The sequence below is a fragment of the Physella acuta genome, unplaced genomic scaffold (genome assembly GCF_028476545.2).
Source record: "Physella acuta isolate Inbredline_101_S28 unplaced genomic scaffold, ASM2847654v3 ptg000560l, whole genome shotgun sequence".
Taxonomy (NCBI): domain Eukaryota; kingdom Metazoa; phylum Mollusca; class Gastropoda; family Physidae; genus Physella; species Physella acuta.
In genome coordinates, this window is record NW_026732079.1 from 183,468 (window position 1) to 204,955 (window position 21,488).

The 21,488-nt window shown below is 35.8% G+C and overlaps 1 protein-coding gene across 1 annotated transcript in view; it reads left to right on the plus strand.

Moving 5' to 3' along the window:
• The window catches only part of LOC131946406 (glutamate receptor), an 88,368-nt gene that overhangs the window by 6,751 nt on the left and 60,129 nt on the right, over positions 1–21,488 (plus strand). The window contains exon 2 of the mRNA XM_059307153.1: positions 18,632–18,781. Coding sequence (XP_059163136.1) covers positions 18,632–18,781 — 150 coding nt within the window. The remainder of the gene's footprint in view (positions 1–18,631; positions 18,782–21,488) is intronic.

Genomic DNA, 21,488 nt, shown 5'->3' on the forward strand with positions numbered 1-21,488 from the left:
GGGGGGGGGGGGGGGGGGAGGGGGGGGTCAAGTCAATTTCTGTGTTCCCACTTCCAGTCCTCATCCGCCATGCGACTGTTCGATCCTAGAATTCTATGACCATCCTATTTTCGTTGACAACAAAATTTGTACCTACCCAAGTGAACGCGAGGAAAGAGAAAAAGGGGAGACAAATCGTGTTAGCGGCTGGCTGTTCCCGCTGTTCTATTAGTCGTACTTTCAGCTTTTACGGCTGTGTTTTGATTTCTGACTTTCGTCACGACTTATTCGTTTATGAGATTTATTTGAACTCGCCTGTGTTTATTTAACGATACTCCAATAATTTATTTATTTTATATTTGTGTTTACATTAGGGTATCGGGATTTTAACAGATATTTACAATACTAACACATCTGTCTTAAACTTGACACGAATAATTATTGGAGACAAAATATATCGTCTCAGGAGAAAATATTTCAGGACATATGATCTTAGGGACGAAGTGGTCAAGCGGTAGAGAGCTGGACTGCTAGCCCGTAAGTCTCGAGTTCGAATCCGGGTTCTCAGTCGTACCCAACTCTGAAGGATGCGTAACTCACGTTAGTGCTGACCACATTATCTCTTAATTTGCCGAGGTCACAGAAACAAGTGAACTCTACTTCACTTGCCCTATAGACCGTCAGGGAACTTTACTTATTATGATCTTAGACAAAATATATCAAGGACACAGTCGTTCAAGGCAATATTTCAGGAAAAATGATCTTAGTCAATTATACCCGTAAAATATTCCAAGGACACTATATCTAAGGAACAAATATGTTAAACATAAAATAACAGCAACAAAATCTATCCAATGGACACAATTTCTTAGAAAACATTTTCTCATATAAAAAAAAAGGTTTCTACTTTATTTCCACAATAGTTAATTACGTGTCTAAATAAATTTGAAAATATTGAACAACGCCCCACAACACCACATAGCAAATCCTATACCACACTGCACTTCGCTCCTACTGAATCCATTCCACTCTCATAACTCTACCATACGAACATAAAACACAAAGTAGAAGCACATAACATTTAGTAGATGGAGTAGAGCGGAATGGGGTGTAGTGGAATGCAGTAGAATACAGGTAGGGTAGACATGTAGCAACCTTCTAAATATTTCTTGTATATTCATCTCTTAACGTAAGGTAGATGGCACTTTCAATCTGGTTGTAGAAATGCTTACATAAGTAGAATAGAATCGAGAAAGCAAAATGCCACCAAATGAACGTAAATATCGTGTGCAAAATAGAGCAAAAAATTTGACAATTTTTTTCAAAAGTTAATTAAACATCTAATTAAGTAACATTTGTTGTCAAATTTCAATACTAATTCCTGATGACGGAAATCGCTCAAAATTGACTAACATTTGAAGAATAAGATCATATTAAGATTATTTTAAAATTTCGTTCATCATACAGAAACGGTGCTTATGTTTGTTGTTTTTTTTTAATTTTAAAAGCAATACATAAAGTTCCACTTCCGGATATTGAAGGTCACTCAAAATGAGTAAGTTATCTAAATAAGAGATATTATACGTAAATATGGCACTTAAGTTACTTCATCTAAACAGTAGTTACGTTATTTTGTTCACATTATAGAAATCTTTCAAAAGTTGACACAAACATTCGCATAAAATCTCATACTTATATTTGAAATTTCGAACACGTAACTTAAAGGTATATAGGCTTTTTAGAATCCGGAAGTAGAGTAGGTACCATTTTTGGCTACCGGAAATCGCCAAAATGTTGATAGAAGCTACACATATGATATAGCACTTAATATTTGAAATTTCATCCACCTACATCGTGTTTATATAGACGTAGACAGCGGGATAGGATCCGGCTCTGGAAGGCTATAAAAATTCAAAATGTGTCAAACGCACGATCACAGTTCTTTCTTTATGCTCATATACTCGACACTCTGTGTACGCGAAAGTAAAAATTAAACTTTGCTTAACAATTTTTAACTTTTAAATTCTACAGCCTACATTTTATCATTGTACTTATACTATTCTAACACATTTTTAGAAATAATTATATTTTGTTCAGCTGATAAATTAGAAGTGGTTACAACACGTTTTAGATTACCTAAGGTTGTGAGGTGTTGAGAGATTCTCATTCTAAACATTGTAGTTGTATTTCCTTGTTGTTAGGACTAGTCCTCTTCATATCCGTCGATGTATGTTACTTGCTTGTTTGGGTATTGTCTACAATAGACTTCTTTGTGCGCTGAATTGTTGCCTTGGTGACAGTTTTGTTTCTTTGCTGTGTGATGACTGAATATGGAGTTTACCATATTTCTTGTTCTTGGTTGTTGTTTCATTTTTTGTCCCTGTTTGACAGGGATCCAAAATTTAAAAAATGGTACTTTTTTTTTTTTTTTTTTTTTTTTTTTTTTTTTAATACTTTTATTTGCAATTAAAACAAGTACATCAACATCAAATTTTGTAACATAATTTTGAACACCAAATGAAAACCAAAAAGTTTTGCAAATGTATGGTCCTTAGTAAATAAAATTTCTCTTGCAATATAATTCTGTGATGCTTCTGATATAAAATTTCTAAATATTTCTAAACAGCCGCGGTGTTGATATTTTATATACATTACTAAAACATTTTAAATTTTTTTATAAACCTATAGTTTTAACGATTGTTTAACTAATATCTATCTAAGTACATCTAATTTAAAATTTTATTTGCTTATTTTCTGTCTATACTTCATGCTAAAGTAAGTTTTATATATGTAATTAATTTAAAATTGAATTGCTTCCCTTGACAGTATAATTTGCAATTTTCCGAAGGGAGGTAATTATTACATTTTTCACAAATTTAAATTCCTCTACATCAGTAAAGCTTAATTTTAAATGGTTATCAAGACTTTCATAATCTTCTCATCAAAAGTGACTTCAGATTTTAGCCAAACTTCTTACATGGGTGTTTACTTGAGCTTATTTTATGCTGATTATCGCAACGTGTGCGAAAAAACTCGCTCTAAACACCGACTCCCGAACACACCACGCAGTGAAACCATATATGGTGAGCCTGCAAATCTTGGGACTACCGTGCAGCTCATCCACGACATTGGGTTTGTTGTATGATTCCATCAGTATAAAAACATTACGAATGAAGAAGAAGAAGAACAAAACTGAACTGGGATATGTATAACGAACGATACATAATTCTAATGCTTGATCGTTTTAATTTTAGGTCATCACAACTATAAGGAACAATTTGTTTTTAAACAAATAGTTCCTACATCTAGCCATAATAGAAATGGAGTCTTAAACGTTAGGTCAGTAAGGTAGGTGCGGAGAATTAGCTTTACAAGTTATGAAAGTCACACACCGAAGGCACTTGAAGACATCCCACTTTACCGGGTTATACAAAATTACATAAACGTCTAGTACATATATATATATATATATATATATATATATATATATATATATATATATATATATATATATATATATATATATAGGTGATAGGTTACTGCACATCGCTTCTCCGGGCCTTAACGATACCACTGTGCTAAGTGTTAGGTTTTTGGCTAGGTTTCAGGGTAAGGTTATTTGTTGTTTAGTTTGACGGTTAGTGTTTGTGTTTACCTGTCGTTCGTGTGTGTATGTGCATCACCACTTTCTTTTAGAAAACTTTAAAGGCTGTTGCTCTATTTCCCTGTTTTTGGATTCCATGAGTATTTGTGTGTGCTAATAAAGGAATTACACTTTACAGCGCATTTTGTCATGTCATAGCATTACAACAAAATTGTGACTCTCAAATTGTAAAAAGTATTCGTTCTCCTGTTAAAATTATACAATAATTATACATTAAAATTATACATAATAAATTACAGATTCATTTTGAGCGTCTATGAAAAAAAATGGCTTTTATACATTACGGACTTCTCACATTGCCTGTAACGAGAACTTTCAATTACTGTATTTAAGCATCACACAACCAAAACTACCTAACAACCAACTTTTAATCATAAATAGAAAACGCGACTGCATCGTTCTTTACGAAACAAATCTCGACTCACTTCTAAAAATGAAAGTACCCAATCAACTGCATTTAATTAATTCTCCAATCATTTCTAAAAATAAAAAAAATACTACTCGACAAAGTACTTAAACAGTCTCGACTGCCCTCAATAAAATGTGACTACACCACAAAACCTTCAGATCTCCTACCATTGATCTTACCCTTACAACTGTAATAAAGTTCAAAGAGAACCTTGACAGTATCTTGTACCATCCAATGAAATCTAAGCTCTGGGTCTCACAACCTTTTTTTGTGTGGTCACGAGCTCTCCCCTCCCCCCACCATCACCTAAAGTATACACTCAAGTTTAATCAAACCGTAACCAGCAACCTTTGGAGCAGCGCTTACATCAGCAGTCAAAGACATCTTTTGTAAGGGGTGACCTTGATGTTTTGTGGTCGATGAGAGAGACTTTCGACCGTCATCAAATATGGTCGGTTTTTTTTTATTTTATGACCCTTACGTACTAGGGGGAATTTTGTTGATTTTAATCTTTCAGATAAAATAAAATTTAAAAAAACAACAACACGCAATCGTTAGCGTTTGACTTTCTAATTAATTGCTGCTTTCTTTTGTTGACATTTGCGCGAGTTTAACGATATAATGTAATCTTTTTAATGTACCTCAGAATGTAATTTACAGCGTCAGTTTTTTTTAACCTTTTGTTATGTTCTCTGTTTTACTTTGTTTAGAGATCTACTTTCTTAGTTCATTTATGGTATACCATGTATTGTATACGCTCAGTATTAAACAAAGGTTGCAGTAGTTGGGGAAAAACGATTTTTGTATTTGTGAACGAGTGTAGAATATGTACCGTAGTTGTAGAACTTGAACACGTTGTACAACCTGATTGAGTTGTAGAACCTGAATTAGATTTACGGAACGTAGCCGGATTTGTCGAGTGTGTGTTAGAAAAAAAGAAAGAGATAGAATAACATATGAACACAAGTTATCTGACTTGAAATGCGGTTGTTGGACTTGAATTGCCGTGAGAGTTGTAACTGAGTTGTAAAACTCGAAGTGTTACAATTATTGTATTTAGATCTACAACTGACTTAAAAGAGATGAAGTTTTAAAACGAAGTAAGGGAGGCACTCCCTGCTGCCTGTGTTTTATCATGTGTTAATCAATGACATTGAAAAAAAATAACATCGATTTTGGGATATTTTTATTTCAATTTTTATTTTGGCCTCATCATCGCATTGTTGCCTTATTTATATTTTAAATAGATTTATTGATATGCAAAAACCAAATCAGACTCTTTCCAGTCCAATTGGTTTTTCATCAATTTAATTTTGCCATAATATATATTTTTATATTTTTATAATGTAAAATGAGATTTACCCGAACCGATTTAAGTGCGTATGGCATTTGCCCGAATCCTTATGAATGTTTCACATATTGACGAACCCATGTTTGTATGAGATTCCCCGGGTCCATATATGTGTATGAGATTTACCATTACCAATATGTATGTAAAAGATCAATTTGAACCAATGATGTATGAGATACCCCCGGATACATACATATATTTATTTTGTAAACCAACTTTTCTATGGGTAGCCAGGTAATATATGTGGTGGTCTGAAAATACCACCTACTCATCCACGGCTTAAACCAGATCCACAGAAACAGAGTTGCCACAAGCACCGTGGAAATCCTTTTTTTTTCCTCATACCCATATTTTCTAATGACACCATATGATTGAAAAGGGGAAATAATTATAAGATGTAATCTTTCTTTAAGAGTGGTAATATAGCCTAAGTCAGGAGTTATTTTCCTTGTTCATTTTCAGAAGAGTATTTCATTATTGAAAAAAAAAATCACAAAAATAACTTTGTATTAAATATTGTTAGGACGTTTTTTAATGTAAAAGTTTTATGAAAATAAGAAATAAAATAAAGAAGAAAGAGAAAAACGAAAAAAAAAAAAAAAACGATGACTTCATATTAGATACCACCACCCCCACCCATTCTCCCCCCCCCCCCCCCCCCCCCTCATTCCCCTGTCAGTGACGGACTAGTTAGGGACTGATGTTTGTTCCCGTGGCCGGCGTACTGTTTGTGCAGAGATACCCCGCTAGGGACAGTCGCAATTTTCTTATTTCCGTCCGTACGTCGTGCTTAGTCAGGGGCGTAGCCAGGACCGTCATTAGATGGGTAGTCTAAACAGGCTTGTGGATACAATTTCAGGGGTTATGAGAACGTTCATTAGATGGATACTGTAAACTGGTTTGTGGATACATTTTCAGGGGCTCTAGGGCCGTCATTATATATGTACTCTAGTTTTTGTGAATGAAACTTTAGGGGGTTCTCCAGGACCGTCATTAGAAGAATACTCTAAACTGGTTTGTGGATACAATTTCAGGGGCGTAGTCAGCATCGTCATTAGATGGATACTCCAAACTGGTGTGTAAGTGAAAGTTCAGAAGATATCCAGGGCCGCCCATCTATATATATAATTCTCTTCTTGGAGATGTTAGAAAACAAGCTGTAACTGTAAGCGCGCCTAGCAGTCCCCTCTCTTCCTCTCTAGGCATATCGCAACCACCTCCACCACCACATGGTCTGGTGAGCTGTGGTTCACGCTAAATGTTTACAATCGTAGAGCCGGGTTTAGTAACGCCTATTAGGGGCAGATAATTTAGTTTAAAACTATTTTAAACTTTGGGGAGGTAACTAAGAGGCGGCTTTCAGTGTGGGGGGGGGGGGAGGATTTTAGTGTTTTAAAGCCAATATTTTCAGTGACAGCATTGGTACTGTTGAATTCACAAATTTTAAATTACTGAAAAGTAGAAAATAAAAATAAATATCGGCGTATGATACACCGCGGGTCGGCTCGTAGATTAATATTGTAAACGAGCCGACCCGCGGCGTATCATATGCCGCTATTTAGTTGTTTTATTTTCTACTTTTCAGTAATCCATAATTTGTGAATTCGACAGTACCAGTGCTGCCACTGAAAATATTTGCTTTAAAACACTATCAGTAGGTCGTTAAGGACGATACTACCCACACCCTCCTTTCCCCCAAACGCTACCCTACACCCCCCCCCCCCCCGTGAAAGCAGTCTCCTCTTAGGTACCTCCCCTAAGTTTATAATCGTTTCAAACTAATTAGATGGATACTCTAACCAGATTAGTGGATAAAACATCATAGGTAATCTTACACCATCATTATGGTTACTGCTCATGCTGGTTAATGGATCAAAATACTAGGGCGTATCCACGGCAGTGGATAAATGGATACATAGCTGTTAGTCAAATAAGGGTGTATCCAGGACAATAAATAAATGGATATTCACTAGCCTGTTGAAAGATCGCGTGGATAAGAGACAGTTCATCCATGGATATAACAAGTTCTCGTTGTATATCCATACAATCCAGACTTCAGTATAAACTCCATGACAAATACCATTGTATTATTTATATACGAGAAAGTAAAACAGAAGAAATGATGGGAATTAGTTTTACAATGCCTTTAATGTGTCCGCTCCAGCGAGTTTGTTTCTATCTTCTACTCGGTGTGCGAGCTAGACAAATGTGTATCAGGCTACAGTCTTTGTTCCATCATGCACATTTCCACATTCTATTTTTTTTTTTACTTCGAGCCGAAGATTGAACTCGCTGTAGATAACAGAATAAAGGTTCGCCTGTATCCTCAGCACGCTATTCTAGAGTGCGACGAAATTTGATATACGGAATTTCTTCCAAGACAAAAATGTGTGCCAGATTTGATTAATTCCCCTTTTAAACGGGGATTGGGGTGGTGGGTATTGTAAGGGTAGGGTTTTATTGGGTAATCAACACATCAACGCTTATGACGATCTGAAGGATTGGAACCTGTCTAACAGTTCTGGAAGTATATTTTCAATATGCTTTATTCTATTGTTTTTATTTTTATTTTTAGGTAATGTATTCAGACAATATTTTGCTTCAAGTCAGTACTCGATTTCAGATCCCTAACTAACATTATTGGATGCATGGCCTAGCGGTAGAGAACTAGACTGCTAGCCCGAAAGTCAATAGAATGTCCCAGACAGTGGAGTCTCTAGGTCGGGTGTCACCCGGTGCGGCACTTCGTGGCGTCATATATATATATGTGTATGTGTGTGTGCGTGTGCATGTGTGTGTGTGCATGTGTGTGTATGGGTGAGCATGTGTTGGCCTAAACAGGCCAATAATTTATATATATGTCGCATTCGTGTACATGCATGTTAACAAGCTTTAATCACTTTACCGATGTTTATCTATAGCCTTTTAATAATCAACTTGTATGTATGATAATTTTCTCTATAGTAAAAAGTGTCGATTTGTACTTAAAAGACTATTTAACTTTAATTAATAGTTAATAGAACTAGAAAAAAAAGGCAATTTTCTTCTGTACATTTTGTACATTTTTTGCAATGGTGTCACCCCCAAATAAGGTCACCCGGTGAGGTCCGCATCCCACCCCGCCCTCGCTACGCCTCTGGTCCCAAATCTGATAGGTACTTAGGGAAAATAAAGGCATTTGGAAATATTGCTGACCGCTATCCCTTCATATGCCCACTAGTCTTGGGCACGAACTGGAAAATATGATGATGATATTCAACCTTATTTTTCAATTCACCAATATTTCTACTTGTACCTAATACGTCGGCATTTAACCACCACGTTTATAACCAATTTAATTCACATCTGTTCACATTAAATTCACATTGTATTCACATTTCAGTCACATCCCTAATATTCCATTACCCCCTTCTCCGGGCTTTTTTTTTATCCAAACAATACCAAGAAAAAAAAAACTATAACTTTTTAAAAATGTTATTTGTGAAATCAATACCCTTTGTCCACTCAACTTTCCTCTCTCCCAAATCAAATATTGTTCCATTTGTATCGCCTAGGTTACGTAATCCTGCTATTTCTAGTCTACTCAGAATACTCTTTTCTATGTACATCTAAAATAGGTATTGTTTCCTTGTTGTTTAATAAAAGGAACTAATCTCGTTCTAAATTTTTATTTGTCTAGTGGTTTCCCACTGTGAACAAATCCATCGCGTTAACGACACAATACGATACATTGAAGAAGACAAGTATAATATAAATGATTTCTTTGTGTTTACATTTTAGTCTCAATGTGCAGATCAGGGGGATATTACCTAACATACATGTCACAAAAAATTTCAGAGGTTAGATGAGATGTGCTAAAATATTTAAAGAGCTATGAAATTAGTTTATGTTTTAAATATTTAAAACTAGTAACGTTACAAAGTTACATCTATAAAAGTCGTATTCTCGTTCATTGAATTGCGTAACACTGTTTAAATTCCAAGTCTGACTCCGGTGTACATGCAAGACATGTTGGTACAAAAGAATTTCCCATGTCAACGGCATATTTACCTATCTAGTAAACAAATTTCTGTTCCCAGAAAAATACGCAAACCGAAAGCTGAGCAAAAGAAAACTGCGCAAAACTAAAATAAAATGCTCATATACACAATTATATTAATACACTTTTATTCTGTAATATGTTGTAGAAAAGTGTTTTATTGTTCTACAATGCAATAATGATTATTCTTTGTTAATGTCTAAAACTGTTCGATTTAATAAACTGAAATGCCTTTGCGCAGTTTTCCGTTGCGCATATTAAATAGCATACAATACTCTTTGTAATGAAAACTTTAGGCACATCACGTTTTTTTTTTCCTTTTTACAGTTTACAAGTTATTTTTCCTTGCTGTTTTTACACACCCTTTCTGGTAAAATATTCGTTAAAAATACAAAGTATACACCGTTTGCCGACTACACCCAAACCGTGAAACAACATTCCTAAGCCCAGCAGCAACTCTCCTGTCCGAGTCTGTCATTAAAAGATCCCAAGCCATTTCAACGTTCAATGGAAACGGCCGCATCCTATTGACCTTGATGATAGATGTCAAGAACCGGAACTGGTGGGTGTCCGGGCCGGGGCGTGGCGTTGACACATGCTGTAATTGATTTTATGCTAATGTCAATAACGGGGTAATGATACAGGAGGGGTGGGGGGGGGGGGTGGGGTGAAAGGGTGTCAATTTTTTTAAACACCGATTTGTTGAAATCTAGGGGAGGATAATTTCAAACATGTATATATATATATATATATATATATATATATATATATATATATATATATATATATATATATATATATATATATATATATATATACATATATATATATATACATATATATATATATATATATATATATATATATATATATATATACATATATATATATATATATATATATATATATATATATATATATATATATATATATATATATATATATATATATATATATATATATATATATATATATATATATGTGTGTGTGTGTGTGTGTACTTGTGTAAGTTATTCGTATATATAGGCTATACTTATGCATACCTATATATGTATATGCTTATGTGTGTGAGTGATAGTTCAGCGCAAAAGTAGGTTTATCTACAATTTTCTGATTTAAAAAATACCCACTATGTATAGGTAGACTTTTTGGATAGCAACTTACACACTTGAGCAGGTTATCCAGTCTCCCCCCCCCTTTATAAAAAACAATGATATAAGCAAGTCTTATATGTTAGGGTTAGAACCATAACATAATTGTATACTATAGGCCCTACCTTATTGTTGAGCAAAGCAACCGAACACGAGCCGTGAAAATTAATTGATATAAATTGTATGTAGTATTATTAAAGACGTTACTTTTCTGTTATACTTCAGTTGTTGTAATACATTGATAAATATTACTTATTTTCATAATTAAACACATTATTAATTAGAAAATAAACAGTTGCAAAATAAAACCAAATGCTTTACGTTTTGTTTTATTAGCAGAAAAATAATCTAAACTAATTTAAAATGTCATAATTTATTAATTGAAATTTAAAATATTCGTTTTAAATTACACTAGAAAAAAATGTTAAATTCAAACCGATGTTTAGTTATGATGAAATTCCATTAGCCAAAGACACAACAAAATGGCAAATGCATTTTAAACCGTTGTTATATTGAACTGGATTAAAACTATATATATACAGTACTTGGAATGAACTAAAACCAAATGCAATACCACGATAAAACTACTTTAGCAACATAATCACATAATGCTGACTCTGGCTTTCCAGACACTTTGCTCGTCTGCTATGGATATCATAACATCACATCTGAAACCAGATTTTAAAACTTATTCTTCCTATTTTGGTTGAATGACAAAGGCCATTTTTTTGACCCGTTCAATCAGAATTTCTAGATAAACGCGCTTCTTCGAATTAAAACTCGATTATTTTTTTCGTTTTTTGAAAAATTACATTATTTCGAAAAAAAAAACAACAACATTTAAACATTTATTTTTTTACATTTTTAAATGGTAATATTGCATTATTTCAAAAATAAAACATCACTTACATTTTATTTTTTTATTTAAATTTTAATTGTACATTGTAATATTACATCAAAGAAAAACATCAATTTAATTTTAATTTTAAAATTGTAATATTACATTATATAATGAGGGACCTGTCTGTTAATTTTTTTTCTTTTGATGGGTCTCAGACAGATGCCAGAAGGCCTGTCGGTCAGTATGAAAGTGACATTCTGCTCTCACAGTGCCCTGCGTGATGACCGCACCAAACAAAAGAGTGTCACTTACTTGACCGACTAAATATTCAGGCAAAGGGGCAACCACTAGCAACAGTAAAGTATCTCTTTAGATGTAACAGTCAATTGGGCAGATGAAGTTGACTGCATATATTTCTTGATCTCGGTATATGAAGATGATGTTGTCAGCACTAGGCCCAGCCCACCTTTACTCCCCCCGAACGTATGCCATGTACTCATCAGAGCTGGGTGGACTCATGTACGTTCTACAGTCACGAGTCAGAACCGAGATCCGAACTGGAGATGTTCGGGCTAGAAGCCAAACGCTCTACCATTTGACCATGCCGTCCAGTTTACTCGCTATAACGTACAGTTATACTTTTCATTTTGCGTCATCATAAATAATTAAAATAAAACAAAATAACAAACCCTGACAGTCATCGACAGCGACTACCTGCTCATGATCGCGCCATCATTTTCAGTATCCAACACCCCAGCTAGGTAATTTATGTTGTAAACATGTTAGAAATCAATTGTAAAAAAAAACACGTATATCAAGTTTTTTTTTAAAGACAGCTAGTTACATTAAAAGGCAACAAAGTGTATTCTACATTAATAAGGGTTTTATAACACCATTTTTTAGCATTTGTAAAAAAAAAAACGCGTTTTAAAAATAAATATTTTCTTAACAAAAATGAGAAAATATTAACTTTATAATACACCGTCATATCCCCTACTATAAAGCGGATTTCATTACGACTCTCCGAACTTCATTTCAAACACACCACGATATACGAATTTAATTCTTTCCGTAACGCTGCTCCTCTGTTAATAAGCTCGCATCTTAAAGCTATTGTCCACATTAATTGCTACATTGAAATTGATTGACATGTCACTAATCCATTCTAGCAGACATAGCCCTACCCCCTCCCTCCACCCGTAAGATAATGCCATCCGTTGTTTTTTTTTACGTGTGTTTAAATAGAAAAAAGTGTATTTATTCATCACAAATATTGAATAAAAATATAATACAAATAATAAAAACAAATGACTTGTTTTTTTTACAAAGTGTGCTTGCCTTCAAAATCTCCCGTGTGCAAAGTCATGTAGGACGTAAAAGGCTCTCTTCGTTAGCACTCTATTTTCACTGTAAATACTACACTTTATCCCTAACTTTAATTGAACTCAACTGAACTTCTCCAAACGTAATTGAACTTAGATACTGCGGTACATGCTGTATATTTTCCGATTGAATTTGCATCACAGCAATTCTCTTCACTGGTCTTGTGTTTATTATTTTTCGCCACGCTTGCCTTACTTGCTTTCCTTACAGAGCGTTAACAAAACAAACTTGTCCAAGTTTCTTTGCATCTCTAATTGTTTATTTATCATTAAACAATGCGTGCACGACGTTTCGTATCTCTAAAATTTCCTACGTTAGTATACAATTGTAAGTCAAGTTGATACTGTTTTTCTAATTTCTAAGCATTTCTCATATATATATATATATATATATATATATATATATATATATATATATATATATATATATATATATATATATATATATATATATATATATATATATATATATATATATATATATATATAGGCCTACACACATATTTCAAAAACAAATAAAAAATACATTATAATATTACTAATTATACACTATCCCTTCATATGTCGAGGTGACTGAAACAGATTAACTCTACTTCATCTGGCCCATGTGCCTTACTCACGAGCGAGAAAAGTTGATTACTAATTATTTATGTAACATATAGTTTAAAATGTTACTTTGTACATAATTTAAACTGTGACATTGTTTTCTAGCTATGAAACAACACTTCTAATACAGTGTGTAGATATCTATAGAAATGTATCAGAGTATAAACATTATTTAGTTTTAAATATACACATGTATACTAAGAGACTTTTAAAATAATAACTCCGATTCCGACGAAATATTTTAATTGATGGTGAAAATAATCGTAAAAGTAATTACTTACAAAATGAAAAACTGCTTGTTCCTCTCTCTAAATTCAGATTTGAATTTTTTAAGTTGAAACTCTAATTAGTTATTCCCCGAGTTACAATTAGATAGAAGCCGTTAAGATAAAAATTAATGGTGTAATTAATTTAATTTTTTGAGTGGCTCTGTTCGATGTCCCGTTGATTAGAGGGCCTTGTGGCGTGTTTTGTGTTTAGTTGAATTTGTAGATTGGGTGGGTGAAGTTGTGGTGGGGTAGGGGGGGGGTCATGTCGTGGTAGGTTGGGTGGGTCATGCTGTGGTGGGTTAGGTTGGGTGATGAGGTCGTGGTGGGTGGGTCAGGTCTTGTTGTGGTGGGTAGGTGAGGTCGTGGTGGGTGGGTGAGGTCTTGGTGGGGTGGGTGGGTCAGGTCGTGGTGGGTGTGTGAGGTCGTGGTGGGTGGGTCAGGTCTTGTTGTGGTGGGAAGGTGAGGTCGTAGTAGGGTGGGTGAGGTCGGTGTGGGGTGTGTGGGTCAGGTCGTGGAATGGGGTGATTTGGTCGTGGTTGGGTGTCTGGGTTAGGTCAAGCGTTTCAGATAATCAAGAGAGACACTACCCACCGTCCACCTATCCTCTCCGTCCCGGACGAAAAGGACAAAACTATAATTTGTGTCCATGTCGGACTTTTGTCAGTGTCGGCTTTTTGTCTTGTCGGCCTTTTGGATGTCGGCCTTTTGTCCTACACCCGTGTTTGCTCGCACTTTGAGATTTTACAGTTTGGTAAATTTTAGATAATGTTTACCTTCAGGCAACAATATCTCATTCAATGGATGGTGACCACGTCCACCCCCTAGCAGTCTACGCCCTTTTCAAGACAGCATTTTAATTTTGGTATAAAATCTCGTTAGACTTTCAGTCTGACTTGGGGAACAAGGTTGGGATGAAGGGGAGGGTGGGGGTGGTACAATTATACTAAGGGTGGAGGGTGGGGACGATACAATTATGATGAGAGTAGAAGGTACAATTTTGCTGAGGGTGATGGTAGTAGAGTTATCCTGAGGGTGGAGGGTGGGGGTGGTACAATTAGGATGAGGGTGATAGTGGTAGAGTTGTGCTGAGGTTGGAGGCTTGGATGGAACAACTACGCTGAGGGTGGGGATGGTACGATTATGATGAGGGTGGAGGGTGGGGTGGTGACATTATGCTGAGATGGAGGGTGGTGGTGGTGACATTATGCTAAGGGTGGGGTGTGGGGGCGGTAACATTACGCTGAGGGTGGACGATGGGGGTGGTAACATTATGCTGAGTGTGGGGGTGGTAACATTATGCTGAGTGTGGGGGTGGTAACATTATGCTGAGGGTGGGGGTGGGGGTGGTAACATTATGCTGAGTGTGGGGGTGGTAACATTATGCTGAGTGTGGGGGTGGTAACATTATGCTGAGGGTGGGGGTGGTAACATTATGCTGAGGGTGGGGGTGGGGGTGGTAACATTATGCTGAGGGTGGGGTGTGGGGGCGGTAACATTATGCTGAGGGTGGAGTGTGGGGGCGGTAACATTATGTTGAGGGTGGAGTGTGGGGGTGGTAACATTATGCTGAGTGTGGGGGTGGTAACATTATGCTGAGTGTGGGGGTGGTAACATTATTCTGAGGGTGGTGGTGGTAACATTATGTTGAGGGTGGAGTGTGGGGGCGGTAACATTATGCTGAGGGTGGAGTGTGGGGGCGGTAACATTATGTTGAGGGTGGAGTGTGGGGGTGGTAACATTATGCTGAGTGTGGGGGTGGTAACATTATGCTGAGTGTGGGGGTGGTAACATTATTCTGAGGGTGGTGGTGGTAACATTATGTTGAGGGTGGAGTGTGGGGGCGGTAACATTATGTTGAGGGTGAAGTGTGGGGGCGGTAACAATTACGCTGAGGGTGGAGGGTGGGGGTGGTAACATTATGTTGAGGGTGCAGTGTGGGGGAGGTAACATTACGCTGGGGGTGGGGTGTGGGGGCGGTAACATTACGCTGAGGGTGGGGGTGGGGGCGGTAACATTATGCTGAGGGCGACTAGAGCAGCGACGAGCAACGCGAATCAGAAAGGGTTCAACGATTTTCATTATTTTCTGCCGAAGATGGAAATACATCTTGATGTTAATTAAAGCATGTGTAGATTACGCAAGAGAAAATAAAAACGTTATTGTTTACCATTTAAATTATCCACACAAACACACACACGCACACACACTAAAGCTATAATCCATCTCTTAGTATTTAATTTTTACTCTAACATAAATAATATTCTATAATCACTGTAGGTTAAAAAAAAATACGCCTAGTGCAATGCTACAATATAGGTTCGATAACTCTTCTTTCGTAATATCAAGATCCCCCCCCCCCCCCACGGAGTATTGAGTCCAAAATTGGAGATCCAATTCCTTATCTGTAGTAATTTAAGGGTTCTCCAGATTTACTAGCTAAGCCTACCAATTAGGCGGTGGACTAACTTGTCTATCAGACTAAACTCAACCTATTATCTTGTGACTAGATCTTTTGTGTTTTTGTAAAACCACTATACGCTGCCCGCTGATTATGGATTAATCACAACTGACCAATCATTAACAGGCTAATTACTTACACGTCACGTACTAATCTTGGATTATCCAATCACACTCTTATAAATTAACTATGATCCTCAATTCCGTATTTAAAGACATATTTTCACCAATCAAGCAAACGTGTCTACTCATCTATTTTATAGTTGATGGCACGCACTGATAAGATTAGCCGTTACGTTTGACCTTTAGCCAAAATAGCTTCCGTTTAGCCCACACACTGAGCCGAGGGTGGGGTGGGGGTGGTTGGGGGGATGACCGCATCAGATCGATAAGACTTGCAATAAAACACCAATACCGATCTAGATTACACCCAGGGCGGCTCCATCAAATTTCGGACACAACTCAGGTGACTCTCGCAGAAATAAATCTTAGGGGTTAACCTGCGTGGATGTCTGTTCTTCAAACTGTATGGGGCGAAATTACATGATTCCAGATGTAAATGGAAGCTTTAGAGCGGTTAAGTTACCGATTTATACATACATATACGTACGATTTATACATATATATACATATATATATATATATATATATGTATATATATATATAAATATATATATATATGTATATATATATATATATATATATATATATATATATATATATATATATATATATATATATATATATATATATATATACATATTTATTTAAGCCTATATATATGATGTATATAATCATAAATAACATACATTTATATACAGACAAATGGTTCCATGACAAATGATCTCAGGACAAATGATCTCAGACAAAATATCTCACGGACAAATGATCTCAGGACAAATGATCTCAGGACAAATGATCTCAGGACAAATGATCTCAAGGACAAATGATCTCACGGACAAAAGATACCAGGACAAAATATATCAGGACAAATGATATCATGGACAAATGATCTCACGGACAAAAGATACCAGGACAAAATATATCAGGACAAATGATATCATGGACAAATGATCTCAGACAAAATATCTCAGACAAAATATCTCACAGCAATATGTTGATAGTATGTACAATGATTTTAGTTCATTTGAACTTTTTTTTAAATTGACTGTCAATATGGTTTTGTTTACTTTCTTTACGCATCATAATTGTGAATAAAATGAATTTGTTAAACTTAACAAACCATCAAAAGTTTATTTAACTTAATCTTTGTAATGGCCTTTGATTTGAAAAAATATAAATTAAAACAAACTTTCTCCTTTATCCTGAAAGGTATGATAAATGATAATGTATAAAACAAAGTAACGGTAGCTATACAACAATAATGTTTACAACATGCGAAATATCTTTCAAAAATGTTAATGGGTCTCTAGGATCGTAACGTAAAATTATTGTTTTTATTGCATGATCAACCCAAACATAACGTTTACGTTTCTTTGCTGACAGTACATCGTTATGATCACACCTCTCCAATACTATGAGATCATGTATTGTGTGAACTCTTGCTCGACATGTTCTAACTCCGCGATGACCGCTGTTTGTCTTAAATAAGCATTTGTGACCTGATCACTAAGGTGTGACCGACGCATAACTATTGAATTTAGCTATTAGTTGTATTGTTCATGATGGGCGGATGTCTTTCCCTTAAGGCATCAAAGCGGGCTGCCACCTTGATACGAAGGTGTTTCTCTATTGTTATTTCATCCTCTTTGATCTAGTTTCGTCCACCTGACATGGTTGGATTGTCTCATGATTGGCAAGCCCGCCTACGCTGTCTATCGAACAATTTCTTTAATCTTCTGAAGCAATAATCCTAATTTTAAAATGCAATATACAATTTTAAAAGTGCAATATGATAAATTTATACGGCAAACATTTCTTACAATTATCATATGGGCCTATAATTAAACATATTAAACAAAACCATACGACAGTTAATAAAAAATTGTTCAGATCAACTAAAGTCACCCAATACAATATTAAAATTTAGGTGTGAGATATTTTGTCTGAGATATTTTGTCTGAGATCAATTGTCCGTGGTATCATTTGTCCTGATATATTTTGTCCTGGTATCTTTTGTCCGTGAGATCATTTGTCCTTGAGATCATTTGTCCTGAGATCATTTGTCCTGAGATCATTTGTCCGTGAGATATTTTGTCTGATATATTTTGTCCGAGATCATTTGTCCTGAGATCATTTGTCCTGTCACCCAGACATATATATATATATATATATATATATATATATATATATATATATATATATATATGTATTGTGTGTGTGTGCGTCTATTTTTAACTGTGTGAATGATTTTAAAAAAATAATTCGACCTCATTATAACCTTTCTCGTGCTATTTATGTGTACACACATACATCCACTATTATACCTGTTTGATGTAATGTTTCATGTGGTTCTGTCACAGGTGGAATATTTGACGGCAGTTCCGTCCAGGCACTGACCGCCTTCCGTCACGAGGTCCAGATGTTCAACAGGGAACACAGCAGCTTCCAGCGGATGCGGAATGAGACGGTTGTCTTGGACGTGACGGACAGCTTCGCCGTGAGTAACGCCTGTAAGTTCTTCTGTTCTCCTGCCTTGTAGGTTTATCTTGTTCTGTTTCATGGGTATGTATTTTTGTCTGTTTCTATGTTTAATAAAATAAAATAAAATCGTCACGTTCCATGGGGGTCCATTGATACAGGGAAAAATAATGTTTAATATCATCCTCAACGTTTTCCATTCGTGCCCATGACACATGGGGCAGACGTAGTAGAGTTAACCTGTTTCTGTAACCTCTGCTTTTGAAAGGATAGTGTTGTCAGTACTACTTTACTTTCCCTAACGTGAGTTAGGTACCCATCGTAGCTAGATGGGACGTCCCATTTATCTGTTAAAATATTTTAGTTCATCATTACGGTTATATATAGTGTAAGTTCATTTGTTGTATATGACTAAGACTTATCAAGTAGGGAAAACACATTCAGGCATCTGAAATTCGACATCTTTGTGAGTTTACCTTGTTCAAATCGAAGTATAAAGACATGAAAAAGAAATACCAACACTAATAAATTAATAAACCCCTCCCTCTCAAGCGGATAGTATTATTTAACTTATGTCACTAAATCCTAATATTTGCCTAAATTTATAACCAATCTGTAGCCTAAACCTAATAACTGAACCCTCAGTAAATGATATCCAAGTTGAAAATGTGTAACTGTTCAGATGAAATACGAAACTAAAATCACTTTTTTAGGAGCCAAATGTGAGCTATTCTCTAGACATTAAATTGCCAGATCAATTTTCGGTTGTGTTTTTTTCTGCCAGATTACTCGTTCTATTTTAGCCTAGTTTAATAGAATGGTGTGATCATTAAGCTGGATTGGAAAAAAAAGATCTCATTCTGTTGACGAAAGACTCGGGTTTCATTGATGTGTAGAACAAGCACTTGAAACGTCGTTACTGTCGTCATTGAATGGCCATTAGCATTGAATAGAGGTTTAGTTGAATTGTCGGATACTACTGGTGATCTTCCCATGTGTTGTCTGGTACTAGTGTTGATCTTTACCTGAGTTGAATTGTGTGGTACTAATGTTGATCTTGATCTGAGTTGTATGGTACTAGTGTTGATATTTATCTGAGTTGAATTGTTTGGTACTATTTTTTTATCTTCACTTGAGTTGAATTGTCTGTTACTAGTGTTGAACTTCACATGTGTTGAGTTGTCTAGCACACAGTTGATTCTCACCTGAGTTGAATTGTCTGGTACTACTGTTGATCCTTGGGTTTTTTGAGAATTCAGTGATAAAGGGAAATCGGCGCTATTTTTTGGTCTCAATAGGTCACTTGTTACAAAATAATGAGATTCCTCCATACTTGTTTCTGCTTTTAAGATTCGACCATTCTAATGTTTCTGAAGTGTTCCTATCTAGCATTAACGACTGTGTGATTGAGTCTATCTCTAGCATTGACAGAGTGTATTGGGTATTAAATGTACGTTCGACACAGATGCTATTTACAAATAATATCCAGGATCATGCTTGTAAACCGGCTGTCCAGGAGCCGCAGGGACATTTCTAAATGAACTCACCCCTCCCCCCCCCCCCCCCCCCCACCAGATTGAAATTTTCAGGTTGGATTTTTTTTTTACCATCAAAGCCTGACTTTTACGTCTTGTCATGAAGTAATCGGAGTAGTAAAATGAAAAAAAAATGGTAATCAAAAGACTAATAGAACTAAAACAACGCCTGTCATGTGGCTCCACCGAGATATTTTCTTTTTGGGGGCCCATCTAGATTTTTTTTTTCTAGGGGCCCATCTAGATTTTTTTTCTAGGGGCCCATCTAGATTTTTTTCCTGGGGGCCCACAGGGATTTTTCCTGATAGACTAGCGGGCCAGTGCACCCTTTATTGTTAACGCGGGGATAAATAAACTGATACGCACAAACGCAATTGAATTGATTACGTTTCATCAGCGGCCTCAGTGGCGTCGCTAGGTCGTGTGTCACCCAGTGCGACCCAAAAGTGTATCAACCTCCGCCCACCACCAAAGGAAAAAAAGTATATATATATATATATATATATATATATATATATATATATATATATATATATATATATATATATATATATATATATATATATATACAGTATGCATACATAGGTCTATATATGTATAGTTGCAATTGGTGACACCTTCCTCCGATTTTGCCAAATAATGTCGATTTGTGCACTCATTATTATAATCCACCTATACCTTTTCAGTTGGTGTCAAACCCCCACCGTCCCCACACCCCACCCTCGGCAAAAGCTTTAAAATGTTCACAATTAATACTAACGATATTTATCTTTAGTCGCTTAATAATACAGCTGGATGTAACATTGTTTTCTCTACAGTGTGTATGTTTAGGTCATGGTGTTACCCCTCCTCCTGTTCCCCCCCCCCCCCCCGTCGGTATTTTTAATGTGTACTTAAATACATTTTGCCTCTAATTAACCATTCATCGGACTTGCAAAAAACATATTTATTCTATATATTTTGCTGTATTTTTTTACTTGATGTCAATCACCTAAATGGTGTCACCCGGTGCTATCCGCACCCCCCAAACCCGACCCCAGACGCCGCATGGTGACCTAGACAGCATAAGAAAGGTTCTTCAATCCCAGTTGAGTAGGTTTTCCGATATTAATAAATGGAGGAGATTTGATGGTCAAAGTCACTAGACGTATGTGTTAAGTTTACGTCTTTCCCTACAAACTGATTTTGCAATAAACTCATGCAC